The 24,019-nt window shown below is 42.6% G+C and overlaps 2 protein-coding genes across 11 annotated transcripts in view; one reads left to right on the forward strand and one right to left on the reverse strand.

Moving 5' to 3' along the window:
* Positions 1 to 1,911: 1,911 nt before the first annotated feature.
* On the reverse strand, positions 1,912 to 16,047 carry DEXI (Dexi homolog). The gene is made up of 2 exons (XM_072609183.1): positions 15,466 to 16,047; positions 1,912 to 2,605 (listed from the first exon to the last, which is right to left on the reverse strand). Exon 1 carries the CDS (start codon positions 15,953 to 15,955, stop codon positions 15,674 to 15,676), a length of 282 nt encoding a protein of 93 aa, XP_072465284.1. The 5' UTR covers positions 15,956 to 16,047; the 3' UTR covers positions 1,912 to 2,605; positions 15,466 to 15,673.
* Positions 16,048 to 22,817: 6,770 nt separating this feature from the next.
* Positions 22,818 to 24,019, forward strand: part of CLEC16A (C-type lectin domain containing 16A) — a 227,408-nt gene continuing 226,206 nt past the window's right edge. For all 10 annotated transcript variants that reach the window (XM_072609236.1, XM_072609193.1, XM_072609219.1 and 7 more), the window contains exon 1: positions 22,818 to 23,078. In XM_072609236.1, the coding sequence (XP_072465337.1) occupies positions 22,999 to 23,078 (80 nt within the window). In that variant the 5' untranslated portion in view covers positions 22,818 to 22,998. The remainder of the gene's footprint in view (positions 23,079 to 24,019) is intronic.

Below are 24,019 nucleotides of genomic sequence, written 5' to 3' on the forward strand. Positions count from 1 at the left end.
TGAAGTGAAGGTCTGAGACCTTGGTAGGAGGTGGAAAGAGGGCCCTAAAAAAGAGGTGGGAGGATACCCATGACAATCTTTGAGGATTTCTTCATTTTGCCTGGGGCTGGCCCTATATTCGCTCACCCCTAAAGAAAGGTCCAAAGTGGGCTGATGTATTTTTATCTTCTATTTGTTAGATGTGAACACCACATATGCCTGTGGCAAAGTACAAACAGGACATTTTTGGAGACTAATTACGCATGCTTAGACAGGTTGTACTGGTTCACCTCGCACAGTTGGAGCCTAGGCTATCTGGGTATAGTGGAAAGAATTCTGGACTCAGAGGATCTTTAAGTCTCCATTCCTGCCTCTGAATCTTAGCTCCCTCATTTGTAAAATGGGGATAAGGATGCCTCACAGGGTAGTTGTAAGGATCAAAGGAGAGCATATACGTAAAGTTCACCATCAGTCTTCAGCTTGGGCCACGCCTACCTGACCTTAGTTTGTGTACATTTAAAAAATTTATTGACAGCAATGTTTTCTTTCTAAAAGAATACATCAAGGATCAAGAGGTTAGTGAAGACTTCATAAGTATTATATAAAAGGAACAATTTTCTCTGCATATTTTATATATTTTCTACTGATTTTTAATCCTATCCGTAGAGATACATGGCATAGATCATATTTTGCAGTCTGAATATAAACTTGTATTAAAAACTCCATTTGTAGTTATTTATTAATGATTCTGTCATAAACTTTTTAAAAATTAAATGTTAGCTACCTTTTCTCTAAGACATACATCTTTGTTCAATGCAAGTTATTTTTTTCAACTCTGATTCTCACTAAGGACTCTTTAGCTTAGGATCAGGTTTAACCCATTCACTAAACTTCCTTTCCTCTTGCAGTTAATGAAAAGCTCCTGACTGAGGATGGCATTTCATCCCTGCAGTTGGAAAGGCCTGTCAAGTGGCCTGCCTTCTGACTTGGCTCGGCAATAAAATACATTAGCATGTTAGAAAATAGTTGAGGGGGGAAGAGGACACGATTTAAAAATAGCTCAGTAACCATCTCTTAGAAGTGCAAAACATTTCTCTTATGTTCCATTCTGATGACAAAACTAACTTGTCCATGTCTTGTCTTGGGAGGAGCCCAGGGTGCCTTTCTTGAATAACATTTTGTAGTCAAGTCATGTTCTCCCAACCTTAGAGATAAGTGAACTGAGACCCAGGAAGGAAAAGTACTTCCATATAATCACAGAGTTATTCAGTGAGAGAATCAAGGTCTTCTGATTCTGTGTACTATTTTTAAACATGCTAAAATACCAGGCATGGGCTTTCTACCTTCCACTTTCCCCTTTGTTCTTATTTTCTCTATTCTACTGAACTCTCTCGCAATTTTGCATTTCCACAAGGAAAAAAAAAAGTAGCAAACCTGTTTAGTACATCTGGAAGCTGAGTTGTCAACTGACTTCTATTTAAACTCAGTTCCTCTATTACAGTTTTCCTCAACCTACTTGAGTGGCTTCACAGATCAAGCACAATTCTGTTTGTGAATTAATTTGAACAAATATAAAATGTCATGAACCTTAAAAAGATTATTGTAAGTTGTTGTGATTACAAGTTGCTTCCCCCCTCTCCCCCGCTTTTTTTTGAGAACTTTCAAAGTTCTCAAAGGAGTGAGCTTGACGGATTCCAGTCTTCTTCAGTTTTCAATACGGGTCGCAGGCGTCATTAGCTGGTTTGCTGGTCTGAATAAGTCCAACAGGCTGGGGTTCATAAAGACTTACCAAACCACAATGGCCCAAATTCTAACTACCAAATGGCATTATCATCTGCTTATAACAGTCATGGTCAATACTGAATTTCTTTAAACCTGGTTTTCTCAAATTTATTGAGGCAAGGATAAAAAAAAGCAAGACATTCCAGGAGGTTTTATTTAATCTTTTTTTTTTTTTTAATCAAAAGAGGCTAGCTTTTTCCACGGAGTGCTTTTACAGGTTTATGGGAGCTGAATTTAAATAATACTATTATTTTCAAAGCATCTTGGGTTGGATAATTAAGTCATTCTCTGGACATATTCTTCTAGTTCTCATCCAAAGAACAACGCAGATCTGCAACACCAATGGAAGACAAGTAGAATGAAAACAAAAGGGATGACCCACCAAGCCAAGCCTCTGGAACATTCCCCTGACTCCCCACCTGAGAGCATCTCTAGAACTACCAGTCAACAAAATTCTAAACATTTCATCCACTTTAGGCTTTATTGACAACAAATATTGATATAGACAACTCTTCATTGCTAAACAGTCTTAAGTACATTTTCCCCCAAAGTTGACCCTTCAAGGTACTGATGCTAGAAATAATACCGAAAGAGAAAAGCTTGGATTTCCATACAAAATATGCATCCAAATCATGTAAGGTACTAAACTAAGGCATTGGCCTCTTGTGCAACTCTGCCGCTGGACAGTCATGGAGGGAGCATCTGTTTGGAAGAATCTGTGATCTGGCTCCTTCTGCTTCTCTGCTTTCCATTTTTCCAGTCTGTGCGCCTTTCCAACCTGAGCACTTTTCAATCCCGTTAATCCCAGGAGTTACATTGTGGTGCACTTTCAAGGTGAGCAGACCTAGTGAAAATCAGATGCTAAAGTCACTAACACAGGCAGAATCAGCCTTTGTCCAAAATGGCAAGGAGAGTTAGTCCCTCAGAACAGCCCAAAGGTTTTTACCGCCCCTCTCTGAAGCCCCAGTGGCAGATTGAATTGGTGTTGTGGAAAAAAGCACTTGCTGGGGGTCAAAGGACCTGGGTTTGAGTCCAGACGCTGCTGTTCACACTAGCAGTGTCAGCTTGGACAAGTCATTTAACCTCTCTCGGCCTCCGTTTTCTGATCTGTACAATGAGGGCACTGAGCTAGATATAAGGTCCCTTGCAGCTCTAAATATGCGATGCTATTATTAGAACCAAGGCTATAAATTTTATTGCTCATTTTTATTCTTTTAAATTTATTATTAACATAATAATAATAGATGACATTTATATGGCATTTTAAAGTTTGCAATTACTTTACAAATATCTCATTTTATCGTCACAACAACACTGGGAGATCAAGGCTACTGTCATCTTCATTCTAGCCTGATTTCAAAAGAAAGAAGAAAACTGACATTTATTTTTTTTTGGAGGAGGAGATGAGGCAATTGGAGTTAAGTGACTTGCCCAAGGTCAAACAGCTAGTAAGTGTCATGTGTCTGAGGCTGGATTTGAACTCAGGTTCCAACTCCAGGGCCAGTGCTCTATTCACCATGCCTCCTCGTTGTCCCTGAAAACTGACATTTATAGAGCTTTTAAGGTAGGCAGTGGCTATATCCCTGGACGTGGAATCAGAAAGATGAGTTCAAATCTTGCCTTGCATATTTATTAGCCATGCAACCCTGTGTGACCCTTGGCATCATTCAGTCCTCGTCTCCTCTTCTGCAAAATGGGGGCAATAATGGTTGTTGTGAGGATCAGATGAGTTCACACATACAAGAAGCACTTTGCAAAGTGCTACAGAAATTCTGGCTATTCTTTTCCAATGACTTTACATTATGGAATCTCATTTGAGGGAGGCGGCCAATGGTGTAGAGGCTTTAGTCAGAGGACACCTTTGGGCCTGTTTCCTCAGATGCAAAATGAGGAGGTGGACTAGATGACCTCAAAGCTCCCTTCTAATTCTAAACCTATGATCTCATGATACTTACTGTGACCTGTGATTAGGTAGACACTACAGACAATACTCTTCCCATTTTACAGGGAAAGAAACCATGGCTCAGAGTGGGTAAGTGATCTCCTCATAATCCCACAGCTATTAAATGCCAGAGGCAGCTACCTTGTTTCTTTGATGCTTTTAGAAGGACTCTTGTTCATGGTGCTTGGCTGATTATCCCAGAAAATATTAAACAAGAGTAATTACAATAGCAATTATATTTAGGTAACAATTTATAAAGTATCCCCAGCCAATGGGCATCTCTTCTGTTCTAAGCACCTCTGAAGGAGGAAATTCCACACATCCCCTAGTTGTGGCATCCATGATAGTGCTTAATAATCATGACACATTCTTAAAGTATGAGGTGGGACTAGAATAGAATGAGATTGATTTAAACACACACACACACACACACACACACACACAGCACAATGCCTTGGACACATAAGGCAGTGCATAATTGTCTGTGAAATTTTTGAACTTCTATGAAATAACAGCTGCATTGTGTTGTTACTGCCCAGATCATTTCTAAAACTGCTCTTTGGAAACGAAGGTAGGAAAGATGCATTTATTAAGCACCTACTATGTGTCAAACATTGTGCTAGGTGCTTTACCAATACTATCTCATCTGATCTTCACAACAATGAAGGGAGGTAGGTACCAGTCTTATTCTGATTACTCCCATTTTACAACTGAGGAAACTGAGTCCCAGAGAGGTTAAGCTCTTGTCTGAGGTCCCACAGCTGGTCCCACACTCGCTGTGGCTGGATTTGAACTCATCTTCCTGACTCCATGCTCTAATGAAGTCCACCAAGCCATCGAGATCATCTGAAATTCAAACATTCATCAGCTCCCACCACATGCAAAGCCAGACACACTGCAAATTTACAGACTTTCTAAGGACAGTCTCATCATTTTGTTATCCCATCAGGTAAATACAAAAGCTTGTGTCAGCTAATTCTAGGAGTTCAGAGCTGGAAGAGACTTGAGAGATGATCTAGTTCAAACCCATCATGTGACAGATGAGGAAATTGAGGTAGGTGTGGAAAGGGTGGAGAGAGGAATGATTTGTGTGAGGAAAGATCCCAGGTAGTAGCAGACTGAAGCCTGGATCTCAGGACTGCTGACAACTATTCCATCTTTCTTACTAGGCTGATTTTTGGCTAGCATGTTAAATTTGTCCACCTCAAGTGCCCTGTTGCCTCCTCCTGGCCAGTTTCTCCATGGTAGATGAGCCCATTCGAAGGGTAGAGTGGCTGCTAAAGCAGCTGGAAGGAAAGTTAGGAGAGGTATAGCTGCCTCTTTTAAAACCAAGAGGGTAAGAATACAGCCATTTGGTTAACCTCTTGATTTTCTTTGCCAAGTCTGGGAAGAACAGAGAATTGCCAGCTCAAAACCCTGCTTCCCCCAGGGCCAAAGATGTTAGTACCCTGTGGCACCCAGACTGCAGAGCTTGGGAGCCGAGAGCCTGCCTATGATTTTCTGAGGTGAAGCTCCTTAGCAGGCTCCCCACACTCCCAGATAACCTGCTCTACAATCCTGCAGCAGATTCCAGGTTTTCTCCCATGTATCATATCAGCTGATGCCGGTCTGATGGAGTCAAACAATTTCTAATGTTTGGCTTTTCCTGAAATGCTATAGGAACCTCAATGCCCACACATTTGTGGTCCCTACTACAGATTGAACTCCAGTGTCTCCCTATTACTCCCAGGATTAAATATAATCTTCTATTTAGGATTTAAAACTCTTCATAAACTAGCTTCTTTCTACCTTTCTGGTCTTATCTCCTCAATGGCCTACTTGCAGTTCTTCAAATACTACACTCCATCTCCCATCTCCATGCCTGGGATTGGAGGTTGGCTCCTATGCCTGGAATGCTCTTCCCCCTCCCCTCTGCCTCTTAGTGTCCCTTCCTTCCTTTAAGATTTAGTTCAAATCCCATATTTCTTCTACAGGTCTTTCCTGGTTCTCCTTCTGTTCCAGTCCCTCCCCCGCCAAATCGGTTTTTACATTATCTCAAGTTTCTCTCTCTCTCCCTCCCTCCCCAATAACATACATAATAACAACACACTAACAGTATATATAAATATATATACATTAATATGTACATATTATATAGTCAAAAATGGAACTTGAAGTAAGATTTCCCCTGAATCCAAGTTCAATGCTTTTATCACTCTTAGCAAACTCCTCACATATATGTACGTATGTACGTACTGGATGTACCTAATAATTTACATACATTAAAACACTAATTCCTTGAGGACAGAGACTATTTTTCACCTTTCTTTGTGACCCCAGCACTTAGCACAGTGCTTGAAACATAATAAATTGAATAATACATTTATAATAAATGCTTGTTAACTGGCATTCCAGAATGGTAGACACACCTAATGCCCTAACGAGTCTTTGTCCCTTTGGCTCGTGCCAAGGCCTCCACCTTGTCCATTCAAATGCTTCCATCCTTCAAGGTACCCCTCGGCTTCTATCTCCTTCATAAAGCCTTCTCGGACCAATTATCCCCTTTCTCTGAGCTCCAATAATATTCCCTACAGTTATAGGATCTGAGTGTTTGAGGCAACAGCCCAACCCAACTTCCACAAAGACACTGAAGACAAGGGAAGTGAATGAACTTGCCTTGGGTCAGAAAGCCAGTTAAAGGTAGAGTAAGAATTGGAACGCAGGCCTTATCACTACACCACATTAATAATAATAGGGTTTTTTTTGTATAGTGCTTTAAAGTTTGAAAAGAGCTCATTCCTAAAAACAATCCTGTAAGGTGAGTGTGTAAATGCTAGTGTTATCTCTGTTTTATAGATGAGAAAAATTATTTGGAGAGAGGTTAAGTCCTGGCTCAGGATGACTCAGCTTGTAAGTGTCAAAGGCGGCATTGAAGATGAGGGTCTTTCTGACTCTCTATCCCACACTTTGGATGTGTGTTTCCATGTAAATCCTGTCTCATAAATGAGATTGGAAACATTCTGAGGGCAGGGGCAGTATAGTGCCTATAACAAGTGCTATTTCAACAATTATTAAGTTGAATTAATGGCCTACCTTTGTTCTAAACTCCTTAAAATACTAAAAAAAAAAATCATTAGACCATTAACTTTGTTTCTGGGATCACACCAGTTTAATTACTGGTCATTCCATGGGTAAGAGGGAGGAAAAGGTGCTCTTACATATCTGGAATGACAGCCCAACAACACATTAGCTCCTTTAATATACAATTACATAGCTTAATATTTTTGTGGATAAACTGTCTAATTTGGGTTCCAACTAATTCAGTAAATTATGCACCAGCATCGCTCTGCTTTTTGAGATATTTATCCTGGATGGATGGATATAGGGAGGGAGGGAAGCCTGACTGCTGACATCATACGTGCTTTGTTCCAGATAAACTACTTGTTCTCTGAACTCAACATTCTATCTCCTGTACAGGCTGTTCTCCGTGCCCAGAAAGCTCTTCCTCCTCATTTCTTTCCAACCTCCTTCAAGAATCAGCTCAAATACTATCTCCCACTACAGGAGGCCTTCCCAACCCTTTCCTCAACAACAGACATTACTTTGTATTTTATTTATTTATATGTATATATATATGTATATACACACACATATACACACATGTATAGATATATACTATGCAACAGACATTATTTTGTATTTATTACACATGTATATTTCTCCACATATATATGTATATGTACAGATATACACATCTATATCTGGCTAGATAGATAGTAAATATAAAGTGATTCCTTTTGTTGAGGAGACAGGGTTAGGGAAATCAGGAAATATCTAACAGATTATCTAGGAAATGCAAAGTAATTTTTGCTCTGATATGTGTATGTGTGTATACACAATGGAACACAAATATGTATAAATACACACATATATATATACACATATCTAGACACACATATACATACAACAGAATATAAATATAGTCAGCACATACATAAAAAATTTACATACAAACATATATAGGTAGTATTAATTTATCTGCACTCCTGTTATCTCCTCCCAGTAGAATTTGAGTGCCTTGAAAGCAGAGTCCTCTTTTGTATATCTGTGTATATCTAGCACAGTGCCTTTTAACAAGGGTAAATCCTTAATAAATGCTTGTTGGATAAATGAACAGATATTACCATGGCTCGCCATTGAAATGAAGGCAGCCTCATAGCAAAGAAAAGTCTTCTTTTCTAGGAATTTCTGGAAGGGGGATTCAGATATTCTCCCATAGAACCCATCAATTTATATACAAGTGATTCTACAACCTGCAACCGCTAGGGTTGTGTCATTATAATAATAAAATGTACACTGGAGGTCTACAAAGTGCTTCACTGAGCATTTTTTTGCTTGCGATATTTCTCTATTATCCAAATTTTACAGATGAAGGAGCTCATGCTCAGGGACTTACTTTGTGACTTCCCTGTGGTCACAGTAATTGTCAAAGGCAGGACTTGAACCCACATTTCCCATGAATACAAGTTCACTGCTTTTACCACTATTTTACCAAACTCCTCCCCATAAAAACAACAAAAAAATTATCTAATCTCACCAGAGCCCTGCCTACTTCTAAGTGACTTTTTTTTCCTCCCTAATTGACTCTACCTCACTCCCAGCAGGGGCTGCTCCAAACCTGCTCTCCTCTCCTCAATCCTCAATCCTCCTACATTACCCTCCCTCCTTTCTCAGCTACTTTCAAGGAAAGATGGAGTCTATTAATGGCGAGCTCTCTCTTCTTTCCTTTTCTATATCTCAACACCCCTTGCCGCCGTCCTCATCCTCTCCTCTGCTCTCTTCTCCAATAAAAGGCCCTTATTCCCGGCAATCCCTCTCCTGGGCCCTGGATCCTAACCCCCTCCTGTCTCCTTGATTTTTCTTTTAGTTCAGTTCTATCCGCTTTCTTATCCTAAATCTAGCAGTATCTTTTGGCCCCTTCCCCCACACCTATATATACGTCCAGGTCTCCTTGATTCTTTAAAAAACAACCCTTCGCTTAACCACGTCATCCCTTCAAGCGATTGTCCTATACATCTCTCTCCTTCCTTTCACAGACATGTTCCTAGAAAAGGCAGTCTACACCGTGGCGTCCACTTCCTCTACTCACCCCCTTGCAGTGTAGGTTGGGGTATCATTACTCCACTGAAACAGTCCAAGTCTCTCAGTGATTGCTGAATTGTTAAATTCCACAGCCTTCTCTTAGTTCTCAAATCTGCAGCATTTGACGCTCTGGATCACCATCTTTCTTGGACACTCTCTCTTCCTTGGGTTACCATGATACGGCTCTCTCCTGCTCTCAACTCATTTCACCACTCCTCATCCTCCTTTGGTGGAGTACTATCTATGTCCCAGTCCCCTAAAGGTGGGTGAACCCCAGGCTTTGTGTTGGGTTCTCTTCTCTGTCTACATCAGAGTTTCTTAATCATTTTGTGTGTGTCATAAACCCTTCGGGCAGTTTAGTGAAGTATTATTTTTAAACATGTAAAATACAATACAATATAAATAAAAGAAAAGATTGATGTATAGAATAATTTTACATATATACCTTTTGTGTCTCATGGTAGCTATCTCTAAGGGTGTGGAGGGGGAAGAAAAAAGGAAAATAAGAAATTCCCATGATAATTTTGTTGTAGATTTAAAAGGAATCGCAAGTTTCACATAGCAGATTTGTAGTTTCATGTGCAAATAACTTTTTTATCATACTGTTATGGAAATGCTTGTTTTATTCCATAACTTAAGATAAAAAAGATAAAATACATAAGATTACAAAGGAAATCAGTTGTCCTTAAGGATCCCTGGTTAAGGACACCCTTCTCAACCTCCACCTGTCTGCTTGTCATTTTTATGCATACGATTCACAGATTTACATATTTGACCCTGCTCTTTCTTCTGAGCCCTTGGTGTCTGTCACCAACTAGTCTGGGAAAATTTCAAATGGGACGTTCAACAAGCATCTCAAATTCAACGTGTCCAACACATAACTCATCTTTCACTTAAATCTTTTCTCCTAAGCTCAATTTTCTTTCTTGATGTTGAGGGGACTACTATACATAAAGGTACCCCAGTCTGAAAATTCCCATTCCCTCATCCTCACATCCAATAAGTTGCCAAATCTTGTTGATTCTGCTTCCAGTCTCATATCCACACACAGAATCACCATCATAATTCTGACCCTTATCGCCTCTTGACTGGACCATTGCAATATTATCCTAATCATACTCCCAACTTTCCCGATTCTCCCCATCCCCAATACACCCTCTGCACAGATGTTAAAGGAATATTCCTAAGGCAAGGGCCTGAGCACTTACCCATTTAATTATCCTTATTGCTTTCCTATTACCTCTCAAATAAAATGCAAACTCCTCAGTTTGCCATTTAAAAACCTTCACAGTCTGTCTCTAGCCTACTTTCCAGGCTTATGACACATTTTTGTCTTTATCCCCAGTACCAAGCAGTGTCTAGAACATAGTTGGTACTTTGTCACTCATGAATTCATTCCTGTATTGTATGTTTCAGGCAAACAGGGATACTTTCTATCCCCTAAACTTGAGATTTTTATCTTCCCCCTCAATACTTTCGCACAGGCTGTCTCCCATGACTGAAACGTAGCCCCATGTAGCCCCAGGTTAATATCCTTGGCTTCTTTCAAGGCTTAGTTCATATACCACCTTTAAAGGACCAAACTTTAGTCCAGAGGGTCCCTTTAGAAGTCTGGTGAAGCCTACAGGCTCCTTTTGGAATGATGTTTTTAAATAACTGAAGGAAACGTTATATTTTGGTTACAGTGTAGTGAAAATAAAGATTTTTTTTTTATTCCAGTTCATGGACTCCCTGCAATCCATCCACGAACCCCCTTGCTTTCAATGTTACTACTTTCTTCAAATGGTATATATGTTTATATGCATACACACATATATGTATATAAACATATATACACACAAACTTATATGTTTACAAGCTGTATCTCCCCCACTGAAATGTTGTCTCTATGAGGACAAGAACTTTTAAATTTTGTCTTTGTACTCAGCATAGGGCCTTGCTTAGTAAATTGTGGTTGAATTGGATGTTTCAAGTTAATATTAAGTCCCCAAGAATTAAATGTTTCCAGTGAAGCAGTTGGGTAGAGAAATGAAGAAAGCATTATACCAAAAGTTAGGAAGACCTGTGTTCAAATCTAGCCTCAGATACTTATTAGCCTTATGACCCTGGGCAAATTACTTGACCTCTGCGTGCCTCAGTTTCCTCAACTGTAAAATGGATTTAACAATAGCACCTGTATCTTATCTCCCAGGGTTGTTGTGGGGATTAAATGAGATATTTATAAAGTGCTTAGCACAGTGCCTGGCACACAGTAGGCACTTAAAAAATACTTGCTTCTTTCATTCCAGAACAAAGTTGGGAAGCATTTTATAGTGGTTTTCTAGACTCTCTAAGCTACTAAGACTCAAGTAGTAATTTTCAGCAGTTGATGACAAATGGCAATCAGATGTTACACCTAAGCTAGCACTGAATGCCTTTCCTCTCCAATGAGCTATAAAGGAAGAATCTACTTTTCCAACTTGAGGAGAAGCTATGTCTCAGGGATGAGCAGTGAAGTGTAGAGGTTCCATTTTGCCTTTATGCTCACTTCACTAAGTTATATATTTTGAATCTGGATGTGGTCCTTAATAGCTTGAAGGAGATGGAAAATGAGACCTGTCACGGAGGGAAAACAGTGTTTACAGGTGCAAAGGAATTGTCAAAGACTCATCAACAGGAAAGAATGAAATAAGAGTTTATCTTTACATAGGGCTACCCATCTATTAACTCATCTGATCCCTATATCAGTCCTGTGAGGTATGTAGGGTAGGCATGATCATCCTCATTTTATAGATGATTAAATTGAAGCTCAGAGAGGTTAAATTATTGAACCACGGTCACACAGGTAATAAAGGGAAAAGCCAGGATTTAATTCCAAATCTTCTGCCATTATATAATAGTGCCTCTCAAACATCTGCACCAAATTCTCAAATTACAATTGTTTACTAGTCTACTGTAAGGATTATTCATTTAAGTAAGATACTCTGCCTTTACTGAAGTTAGGAAAGGGTCAATAGTTTTGATTAAATATTTTGAATATTATTTAATATTTTGAATATTGATTGAATATTTGTCCAGCTAAGATTCTCTATTTACCCCAGGAAACTTTCATCTGCCTCTTTATAAGCCCTCTTCTACTATTGGTTATGAAAGGTAATACAAGAAGATTCATTTGTATAATCTCTGGGAAGGGCTGATGGCATATGACAACTTCAGAACAAGTCCTCAGGAACCTGCTTGTAACCATTTCTGCCTGTTGAGCAGATGAGAATGCTGATGTCATTTACCTTTCCATGGCTGCCACCTGCACAAGGATCAGAAAAAGGAGGAGCTCTAGATTGCCAAGGGTTTGGTCCTTATTGGCCAAGCTATGGTACCATGATTCTTTGAGGAGGGAAGCAGTGGAATGCAGACAACCTAAGACAGCTGTTTTTAACCTGGAGATCATGAACGTGGATGGGAAAAAATATGTTGATAAGTCTATTTCAATAAAATTATAATTCTATGTATTTTATCGCATGCATTTAAAAACATTGTGAGAAGTCCATAGGTTTCACTAGACTGCCATGAAAGAAAACAAGCTAAGAACTCCTAATCTAGATGATTAATAGCAAATGTCTTATTTCCTTTCATGTCAGGCTCATGGATGATTTCCTCTTAACTCCTATGACCTCCTCTCTACTCATGCTATCTTCCATGGCTTAACAAAATGACAGAATCATGTAAAGCCCCTCAAGCCAAGAGGAAGCAGGTGGGGGAACAGTGTTTTCAAAGTCTTTACTAGAACCTGAGTCACAGTTCAATTAGATATTGTGGCAGATGGCCCAAGATCTAGCTCAGCCTCAAAAGTACTTGAGTAATGAGAATGTCCTTCTCTCATCAAATAGCAAATCTGTCTTTTTCCTGCTGAAAGGGATATTTTTTACTGCCTATCTTTCCATATTTACCCTTTAGAGGAAACGGCAACAGGAAGAATTCCCTGATGGATCTGATCTAGTTTTACTCAGAAAAGGGAGGAAAGGCTTCAGTGGGAAAAGAACAAAAAATAGGAAAAGATTGGGCATACAGCTGACCTGTTTGTTCAATAGTATGAGAGTGTTTATCTAGTAGGGAAATGTGACCTTAAATCTCTTTATGCCAGAGTGTGTGTGTGTGTGTGTGTGTGTGTGTGTGTGTGTGTGTGTGTGTGTGTGAGAGACAGAGAGAGAGAGACAGAGAGAGAGACAGAGAGAGAGAGACAGAGAGAGAAAGGGGGAGAGGGAAACAGAGAGAGAGAGATAGAGAGAGACAGAGACAGAGATACACAGAGATTGGGGGGGACAGGGACAGGGAAGCTGTTTTTCCTTAAAATTTTTGTGGCTTAGGGTCTACACAGTTTAAATACCTACAAGAATGATCAGTCCACAGTTGGTGAATTAACTTAAAAAAGAGATTTTTATGTTATTTTTGGTTGTTTTTTCTTCCCTACAATCATCATGTATCTTGATTTTGTCACATTGTTTGTGAGACTGAAGTTCAGTGTAACTGAAGATGGAGAAGAGAAAGAAGATGGAGAAGAGAAAAGCTATGGTCCCTTTTTTTCCTCTCTTGAAAGTTTGCCTTCTTTCAAGAAGTCAAGGAAATAACACCCTTGTTGCATGGAGACACATCTTTGTTATTTTCCCTGATTGAAAAATAACTTTGATAGCTCTGCAAAGATGTCCCTGAAAAATGTGTTTACTTGTGTTTATACTTAAACACCGTTTGCTGAAAATTATGTGGGACCATTTGGCTTTAAATTTTTCATTAGACTATGTCAGCACTTTTATTTGGATGGGAAAGTGTTTCTTATTGATGTCGAGAGTGGAAAAGATAAAATAAGAATCTTTTCACAAAATTGCATTGTTGAGACGGTATCTTTAAAATCAGCAATGACTTTGAGTAATGTAGATGGTTTTTTTAATGTTTCCCCACCCCCACCCCACCTCATGGTAGCAAGCAGAACCAGGGCCTCACAGAGGAATCCACCAACCATTGCCATCTTGATGGAGATGGGTACAGTGTGTGTTTAGTTATAGATGAAGACAAATGGAACAAGTTTTACAGTTCTAAGGGGTGAAGGGTAGAAAGCAGAGAAAATTCCTAGCTGTCTTTTCTGATGCTTCCCCACCCAAAAACTCAGGCCAGAATCTTATTATTGTAGAAATAATTGGCCCAGTGCCTGGATATGACCTCAGGATCCTAGCAAATACTCAAAAAGCTGACATGACAGGCAGGATGTTCTTAGTCTTGGTGGGGAGGAAGGGCCTTGGATTGTCAGACTTTTTCCAGCTGTCATCTGACTACGGCCAACAACAGCAGCTAGCCAAAGAAGCAAACAAACTTATCCTAATCCCCCAAAGGGCATCCTAGCCGGGTTTCCATAACCCTTATTGGTAGAATGACATAAACCTGAGCCAGTCCCTAATGTTGTTCTCAAAAGAGGGAAACTTTCTGGGAGTCATGACCTCAAAGTCTCATGTTCCAGTACGCCTCTCTCCTCACGTTCCAGTAGGTCTGTGGAGTTCAATGGGGAATGCCAACGCTGATGCTAAGGGCAGCCCCAGACTCCCACTTTCCCCTTTCAGCTTGCCTTGCAAAGTTGGCCTGCCCTACAGAAACAATATGCAATATTAATTATGGTAGGCACCCTGAAATCTGATTCCAGAATGCAGACTTGGAAAAAAGCAAACCCAAGATAAGTGGTCCCCTGACTTCCCCCTCTGCAAGTTCTTTCTCAGAATAAAGTTCCAACTAGTGACTCTCCTAACAGCCCTTCCTCTCAAATCCCTCACCCTCCAACATAGGGCTGATATTTAGGGCCTCTCACTGTTCATCTAGGCTACTTGGACAAATTCTAAAATAGCATGAATGATTAGCCTCCCTCTTTTTCATAACTCATAATTTCCTGGAGGAAATTCCCCCCTTCAGAGGGAAGACAAACAACCACTTACAGGTATTTTATTAACAAATTCACATAATATAGAGTAGTTTTTATAACTATGACCCCTTGGCTATCTTCCCACTGAGGAAATGGAAGGGGAAAAGAGACTTGTCCCGTGGTTCTGTTGCTTATCCCTTACCCCTAGGTGGGAATCTAGGTTTCCTAATGTCCAGTGGGTGCTGAACTTAAAGCTGAGCCCAGAAGCACCCTCTTGGAAGTCTGAGGAGGTCCACTTGGTGCCAAACTGACCCCATCTCTGTGATTTCAAGCTGATGACCTCTCTCTCTACCTCCCTCCCTATTCCTCTTTAACCCTCCAATCCTCTGCAGCAGCTGATCAGTACCAAGTGAGCACTTATGAACAACAGCTGTGACATAAACAAGGTTTCAGCTTCACAGTTACCCTCTGGAAATGCTCCACAGCCCAGATTCCTGAAGACCCAAAAAGGGAGAACTGATCATTCACATTCCTATTCTCATAGAATCCAGATTATAAACTGAACAGTTCCAGAGCACAACAGGCAAGAGGAGGGGGAAAGCAAAGACCTTTGGGGGAATAAGTCGGAAAAATGCCTGTATGGGGAATCAGAGTCCTCTGGAATCAGGGATAGATCAGGCAGGTCCTCAGCCTTCATTTCTTCCCTGCCCAGCCCACATGTATTCAAACCCACTCAATTCTACCAGGCAGGGAAGACACTTACAGGTCTTGAGGGCCAGGGAGGGCATTGTCCTGGGTCCCCTTGAAGGAGGGAAGACATCATCGGTGGCAACTCCTGTGTCACCCACAGTATCAGCCTGTCCCAGGCATTCTGGCCTAGGAAGTACAAGCTGCAATAGGCCTGAAGATTTCCTCTGTAGGGCCTGAGGGAAGGAAGGCTCTGACTGGGGGACCCCAGCCTCAGGATCCCTCTACTCCAGGTAGCCATCGAAGACATCCAACTCACTGTCGGTGTCATAGAGCCCAGAGCCTGGATCTGAGAGTACACCCAGATCCACCAGTGCTTGGTCCATGTCCTCAGGCAGGAAGACCAAACCCACATTAAGGACGATGTACTCCATCAGGAAGGCATAATACAGAATCAGGACGTTGACAAAGAACAACCCCACGTAGAACATATAGGGGAGCAGGGGCACATGGGAGGTAAGGGGGCCCAGTGCATCCAGATGGGCAGCAATTCCTGGAGTGGGCATGCAGAGAAAGGCAAGTTGGGGGCTGAGATGGGGCAATCCAGGCGTGTGTGCGTTAAAGGGAAGGAAAAGTGGGATGGGAGAAAACTTGGCTGCTGTGCTAAGCGGTAGGGAGGGATTTGGGATCTGAGGGCATAAGTCCAGATGTGTTAGGACTCTGCAGTAACTTGAAGAAGGAGGGAGGAAGTGGGCTTTCCAGCTATGCCGATGGGTTCCAGAGATGGGAAACCCGGGCAAGGCAAGGCCTGTGCTGTTACAGGGAAGATATCCAGATGTGGCAGTCCCAAGACAGGAGTCCAGACGCTTCCACTCTGCGGTGGCGATGGGAGAGAGACGGAATACACGTAAGGCAACTGCAGCAGCACCCTCGGGGCAGCCTCCAGGGCTCTCCAGCTGCGCAGCAGTGCGGAGCCCGGCCGAGCGCTCCCTCCCCACTTGCAGGGGTCCCAGGGCCCGGCTGCGGGGCTCAGTGTCCAGGAGGAGGTCGGGGCTCCGGGGACATCGCCGCTTCCGCCGTTCGAGTGTCCTCCTTTCGGCCCGTCCTCCGCCCCGCACGTCCTGCCTGCGCTCTCCTCTAGGGCCGGCCGGGCTCGGCTTCCCCTTCAGTGCCCTGGGCCCAGCGATCCCATGGCCGCGTCTCCCCTCCCCGCCTCCGCGGGGCCCCAGCTCGGCCTCTAGCGCAGCCTCCGCCCCGCCCAGCGCGCACTGGCCCGGGCCGCCCAGGGGCGGGGGCAGAGGCGGGCGCTACTCGGGCTCCCGGGCTCCGCATCCCCGCCCGGCCTGCGCTCATCCCAGCCGTCCGGCCCGCCACCTGGGCTGGCGTAGCCAGGGTAGTCCGCACTTCGTCCCAGGATTCCGCCTGTGTTTGAGAAAATTGGAAAAAATAAAGTAGATAAAAAAATAAGGGCTGAAAGGCATTCCCTTTACTTTCACGTTACTCCCCATCCGGCGCCATGGCTAACCCTTACAGAAGAAGTCTGCGGGCTCTCTGCAATGCTGAAGAACGCTCCTCCACATTCCTCCTCTTTCTGAAACCCTCTCAGAACAAGCTTTCCCGAGCCCTTCAGTTTTCAGCTGGGGAGAATAAGCACCTTCCTCAGATGTTCCTGGGGCATTTGCTTCACTCCTTTATCTCTTGCACATTCTACCTCAGGATCCTGGGAAACATGGGGCCCTCAGAAGCCATCTAAGCCTAATTCCTTTGTGGTGGTGTCTTCTTTCAGTCCTGTCCAACTCTCTGAGAGCCCGTTTGGGGTTTTCTTGGCAAAGATGTTGGAGTGGTTTGCCATGTCCTTTTCCAACTCATTTTATAGATGAGGAAACTGAGGTAAACTGAGTTAAGTGACCAGCCCAGGGTCACACATCTAGTAAGTGTCTGAGGCCAGATCTGAACTCAGGAAGATGTTTTCCTGACTCCAGGTCAAGCACTCTATCCACTGTGCCACGTGGCTGCCCTTCCTTCATTTTTACAGATGAGGAAACAGGGATGTTCAGTAACCCTGTCCAAGATCACATGGGTTGTGTGTTCGTCCTTCATTGCCAAAGAAGACCATGCCATCAGAGAAATGATGACATGACTTGCATTTGACTTTGTTTTGAGTGAGGGAGGGCTGTGCAGGTCACCAGCCTCACTTCTCCTCCAGAGTCATCTGAATCCAGTGACCAGATATTCATCAGGATGACTGGAGATGACCCAGGATAAGGCAATTGGGGTTAAGTGACTTGCCCAAGGTCACACACCTAGTGAGTGTCAAGTGTCTGAGGTGAGATTTGAACTCAGGTCCTCCTGACTCCTGCACTGGTGCTTTATCCACTGCATCACTTCGCTGCCCTATTTTATGGAGAACTTGCATGGGGCAGACAATCACATGGTGGCCAGAAGAAACGATACAAGGATACTCTCAAGGTCTCTCTCAAGAACTTTGGATTTGATTGTGCAGCATGGGAGACACTGGCACAGGACCCCTCAGCATGGCATGCCCACATAAGAAAAGGTGCTGTGCTCTTTGAGCAAAGCAGAATTGAGACAACACAAGTAAATACAGGATGTGCAAATTTGGGATATCCACCCCAAATATTCACATGGACTATCTGTGGCCAACCTGTGGTAGAGCCCTCCGATCCCATATTGGTCTGATCAGACATAGACACACTGAAATTTCACTTTACAATGGTGATGTCATTTTGGTCCTTTTCGAAGACGAAGAACAACAACCAACCAACCAACCAACCAACCAAGGTCACACCGGTAATAAGCATCAGAGGATGTATCTGAACTCAGGTACTCTGACTCCAGAGCCCCTTGTATCATATCTATTTGTACTCAGGTATTCTGTACCTGTACTCCCCCTTAGACTGTAAATCACTTTAGACACACTTTGTGTTTTCATTGTTGTGCAGTGCCTCATACACTACAGGAACACAATCAAGACTGAACTGGACCAAATCCTATCTCTGTCACAACTTTTGTCACCTTGGACAATTTGCCTGATATTTCTGAGTCTCAGTTTCCTTGTCTGTAAAATGAGCTAAATGATCTCTAAGGTTCCTTCCACCTCCAAATCTATAATCCTATAAATGAGAAATTGCAACTAAAACTGTAGTATCGGGAATCAGAGCAACTCTAGGCAGATGTGGGGGCAAGTCACTATTAGTTTTTTGCACTTTTCTGTTGGGGAAGTGTTGGGAGGGCAAAGCCAAGAAGTTATCAGTTGAATTCCCCAGAAGCTCTAACAGCTTGGTATTATCGAGCTTACATTGTTAAGATGGTTTGTGCAACTAGAAGTGAAGGGGTTTCTTATCTGAGTCTGAAGGGTATTTCCATTTTCTAGAAAATTCATACACTTCTGCCTTTCTCCTTCTTTTTCTTCCCCCAGATTCAGGATGATACTCTGTAGGTAGGATAGGATGTCATTTTTACTCATCATGTCCTTAGAGTTTGGGACAGTGAATTCTAGTGATATAAGGAGAACAGAATTCCAATCCCTGCCCCTACCTCACTCACTATATGACTGTGAGAAAGTTATTTAGCCTCCCTTGGTCCTTAAGTGAGAAGCATGTGGGGTATAATAGGAAGAACATTGAATTTAAGACTAAGAACCTGGGTCTGTCACTTAACAGCTATGTGACTTTGGAAAGCCATTTAACTTGAGCTTTATTTTTCATCTCTGTAAATTGACAAACCTGCCCTATCTATTTACAGGGTTATTGTGTGGAAAATGTTTTGTGAATCACAAAACATGATATAGTTTAAAATGCTGAGCACAATGCCTGGCGCACAGCAGAGGCTTAATAAAGCTTGTTCCGTTCTTCCATATAAATGCAGTTTTCATTTGCAAAATGAGAAAGAACCATCCCTGCTCTAAATTTATTTCTGGAGGAGAAATTTAGGCATTTTCCCCTGGTTATTATTCTTCAGATGCAGGGATGTTTTACTTCTTACAGCCCCAGTAAAATGTTAATATGGAAAAGATGGGTCCTTGCTTTCATGGGGAATTTGCAATCAATAAAAGCCCTTGGTAATCTTCTGAAAGCAATCCAGTTTATTCTCCTTCTTTTCAACTCTGGCCCAGCTCATTGCCTGTCTGTACTGCCTGTCTCAGATATATATACTTTTGGGCATGCTCTAGAGGGTGTCTACTCACATTCATGCTGAAATCTGGGCAGTAGATATTCTTTATCTATTTAGTCTTTCTTGGGGGAAAAGGGAAGGAAATAGGCATTTATTAAGCACCTAATATATGTCATCATCATAGTTACTGTTTGTCCTGCATTCTGGAAAAGGACTAATGACATCACAAGGGGGATGTTTTGACTTTTTGAATTGGGTTTAAGTGAGGAAGTTTCAGAAAGTCCTCATCCTCATTCCCTTCTCCATAGTTATCAGTCAAGACAAAAGTCAAAAGGGAGGAGAAAGAAAGAGTCAGGACCTTTTACACTGATTCTCATTGATCCTCACAACAACTCTTAGTGATAGAGACTATTATTGTCCTCATTTTACAGTTGGGGAAGCTGCGACAAATAGGAAGTTAAGGACATACAGCAAGCAAATGTCCGATGGCAGATTTGAACTCAGGGCTTTCTTTCCCCCACCCCCACTTCATAGTATTTTATTTCTTTCCAATTACATGTAAAGATAGTTTTCAACATTCATTTCTGTAAGATTTTGAGTTCTAAATTTTTCTTCCTCCCGCCATTCCCCCTTCCCCAAAACAGTAAGCAATCTGATATAGATTATACATGTAAAATCAGGTTAAAACATATTTCCACATTAGTCATATTGTGAAAGAAGAATCAGAACAAAGGCGAAAGACCACAAGAAACAAAAAAAAGGTTAAAATAGTATGCTTTGATCTGCATTCAGACTCTACATTTCTTTCTCTGGATGTGGATAACATTTTCCATCGTAAGTCTTTTAGAACTGTCTTAGATAATTGTACTGCTGGGAAGAGCTAATTCTATCATAGGTGATCACATAATTTTGCTATTACTATCTACGATGTTCTCCTGGTTCTGTTCACTTCACTCACCATCAGTTCATGTAGGTCTTTCCTGGTTTTTCTTAAATCTGCCAGCTCATTATTTCTTATAGAACAATAGTATTCCATTACATTGACATACCACAACTTGTTCAACCATTCCCCAATTGATGGGCATTCTCTCAATTTCCAATTCTTTGCCACTACAAAAAGAGCTGCTATAAATGTTTTTGTACATGTGGGTACTTTCCCCTTTTTTTATGATCTCTGGGATAGGGATCTAGTAGAGGTATTTGCTGAATCAAAGGGTATGCACAGTTTTATAGCTCTCCAAAATAGTTCGATCAGTTCACAAGTCCATCAACAATGCATTAGTGTTCCTATTTTCCCACATTTTCTCTAACACTTATCGTTTTCCTTTGCTGTCAGATTCGCCAATCTGATAGTTGTGAGGTGGTACCTCAGAGCTGTTTTAATTTGCATTTCTCTAATCAATAATGATTTTAGAGCATTTTTTCATGTGACTATAGATAGCTTTAATTTCTTCATATGAAAACTGCCTTCCTTTGACCATTTATCAATTGGGGAATGACTTGTATTCTTATAAATTTGATTCAGTTCACTATATATTTTGGAAATGAGGCCTTTATCACAAACACTGGCCATAAAAATTGCTTCCCAGGTTTCTGCTGTCCTTTTAATCTTGGTTGCATTGGTTGTGTTTGTGCAAAAACTTTTTAAATTTAATGTAACCAAAATTCACTATTTTGCATTTCATAATATTCTCTACATCTTGTTTGGTCATAAATTTTTCCCTTCTCCATAGATCTGACAGGTAAACTATTTCTTGCTCTCTTAATTTACTTATGGTAGCACCCTTTATTTCTGAATCATGTACCCATTTCAACTTCATTTTAGTACACGGTGTGAGATATTGGTCTCTACCTAGCTTTGTCATACCATTTTACAGTTTTCCCAGCAGTTTTTTGTCAAATAGTGGAACTCAGGGCTTTCTGACTTGAGGTTCAACATTTTATCCACTATACCACCATGTGCTTCCTAGGATAGAGAGGTTAAACTCATGGTGAGTAAGAGCAGACTCTAACATATAACCACATAAGAGGAGTCCAACTCCTCTTCCTTCCTTATACAGATAAAAAAAAATTGGAGCCCAGGCAGTTTAAGTAATTTGCCCAAAGTCAAAGAGGTAGTAAGCATCATATGTGGGATCTGAACTGAGGTTCACTGACTCCATAGTCCTCTCATATTCTATCACACCAAGTTGCTAATCAGAAAAGGCTGGACCACTTGTTAGGAATATTGTAAAGACGATTCTTGTTTAAGTGAGTCTGAAAGTCTGTGACATCATCCTTGCCCCTGAAATTCTGTGATTTAAGTAATTTGTCCAAAGTCAGGTAGATAGCAAGAGCCAGAGTCAGAATACAGATCTCCTGACTTGTAGGGGCAACAGTCACCATACCTGTCAGTAATAACAATTCACGGTGATTTGATGCTTTGAGGTTTACTAGAAGTGGTGGTAGGAAGGCAACTAGGTGATATAGTGGATAGAGTACTAGACTTGAACAGAATTCATAATCCTACCCCAGGTACTTACTGTGAATCCCTGGGTACATCATTTAGTGACTTGAACTTCACTTTTCTCTTCTGTTAAATGGGGATAATAATATTGCCCATCTCGGAGCTGTTGTGAGGACGGAACAATTTTTGCATGTACTTGGAAAACCTTAGAGTGCTCTATAAAGGCCAGCATTGTAATTTCCCCTCCCCCCTTTAAAAGAATTTATGAGGCAACAGAGACGTGGAGAGGCAAAGTGACTTGTCCAAGGTCCTAGGACCACTAGATACTTATCTGGCATCCAGCATCAGGCTTCTGCCTACACACCAGCACGCTCTCCAGGGCACTAGGCTGCTTTCCTATGCAGATGAATATGAGATTTGGTCTGACTCCAGCTCTCATTCTTTCTAGGGCACTTATGCCGACTTTTGTCATGAATTATTTTGTTTTGCTAAAAAAAATACAATCCTGGGAGAGGATAGGTGCTCTGAGGCAGACACAGGAATTCCCTGGGCCTTTGGGCCGAAGAGGGTAAATTCAAAGGATTTTATCATTTATGACCAACACCATTATCCATTACATCCATTACCTCCCTTCGCAGGAAGCTGCGGATTTCTGCTTAGGCCCGCCCCCTTAGGAGAGGGAGGTTGAAAGGCATCAGGGTGGGGGAGGGGAGGAACTGGGGCGTGCGCTGTGCACGATGGGACTTGTAGTTCGGACACGACCAACCTGGGGCCCTCATCGAGTCCCGGCCGCAGGGGCCCCTGGAGAGAACTCCACTTCCCGGCATTCTCGGCGGTGGCCGTAAAGCGCGAGGGCCGACTGGCCGGGTTCCGGGACTGAATGTCAGTACCGGACTGTAAGGCTTGGGGGGAAGGTGGTTGGCGGTTCGTCTGCGGCCACCGCCGCCGTTGCCGCTTCTGCTGCCGCGGGTCTTCGGCGGTTCCCGGGATGAAGTCGTGAGGGGAAACCATAGAGAGGGGGCCGCGGAAATGTTTGGCCGCTCGCGGAGCTGGGTGGGTGGGGGCCATGGGAAGTCCTCCCGCAGCATCCACTCCTTGGACCACCTGAAGTGAGTTGGGGGAGGGGGGAGGCTTTTCAGTTGGGGGAGGGGAGGGAAAGCAGAAGCCTCCAGGTGGGGGTGGAGGGAGAGGAGAGCGAGACCCCAAGTTTGGGGACTACCAGGCCGGCAGGTGGCTGAGGCCAGGGATAAGGAATGCGGGGGGAGGATGGGAAAATGCCCCCTTGGTGTAGGGTGGAAGATGGAGACAAGAAGGTCGGGGGGTCGACGGGGGTCGAAGCCGGAGATAGGGATAGGGTGGGGGAGGGAAGAAGAAGAAGAAGAAGAAGTCTCCTGGGATGGGGGCCAGCTCCTGGAAAAAGAATGCAGCTCCACCCCCCAGAGCGGGGAGAGAAAAGGGATGTATTGAAAGGGGCACGAAAGAAAGATATTGAGGATGGGGGTGGTACCGATCCCAGAACTGAAGACGGATCCCGGTGCTGGTAGGGTGGGAGAGGGAAGAGTTTGGGGAGGGGGCACAAACTAGGAATCTCCAAAGGGCAGTGGGAGTTAGGGAGGAATTCAGACAGGTGACTTGTCCGTCACCGCTGTCCTTATTCCCTTGCCTGTCCAGCTATGCCCACCGAATCTTGACCGACATAGCGCAGAGTCCCGTTGGACGTTTTCTGGCTCTTGTTTGCATTTCGTCGTTCTGGTTCAGTTTTGGGGGACTTTTCCCCTTTGCTCAGCCGTGAGCAGTGTGTTTGGGGGGTTTGGGGTTTTTTTTGCATTTTCTTTGCATCTCCCAGCTCTTAGCATTGACTGGCCCGTAGCAAGGGGTTAATAAGCGCTTGCTATATGGACACAGTAGATCCGAGGATCGGGAGGTGGAAGACACCTTCTTGTTGTGGAAACCGAAGCCCCGGAAAGAAAATGACTTCCCCAGCCTCACTGCGGTAGCTGAGCTAGACTTTAAATCCAGGCTTACCGCTTTCAGTTCCAGAGCTCTTTCT

This window comes from Notamacropus eugenii, chromosome 1, assembly GCF_028372415.1.
Source record: "Notamacropus eugenii isolate mMacEug1 chromosome 1, mMacEug1.pri_v2, whole genome shotgun sequence".
Lineage (NCBI taxonomy): Eukaryota > Metazoa > Chordata > Mammalia > Diprotodontia > Macropodidae > Notamacropus > Notamacropus eugenii.

Coding starts and splice junctions, on each gene's coding strand:
- DEXI (XM_072609183.1), bottom strand. CDS start 15,955: ATGCCCACTCCAGGAATTGCTGCCCATCTGGATGCACTGGGCCCCCTT.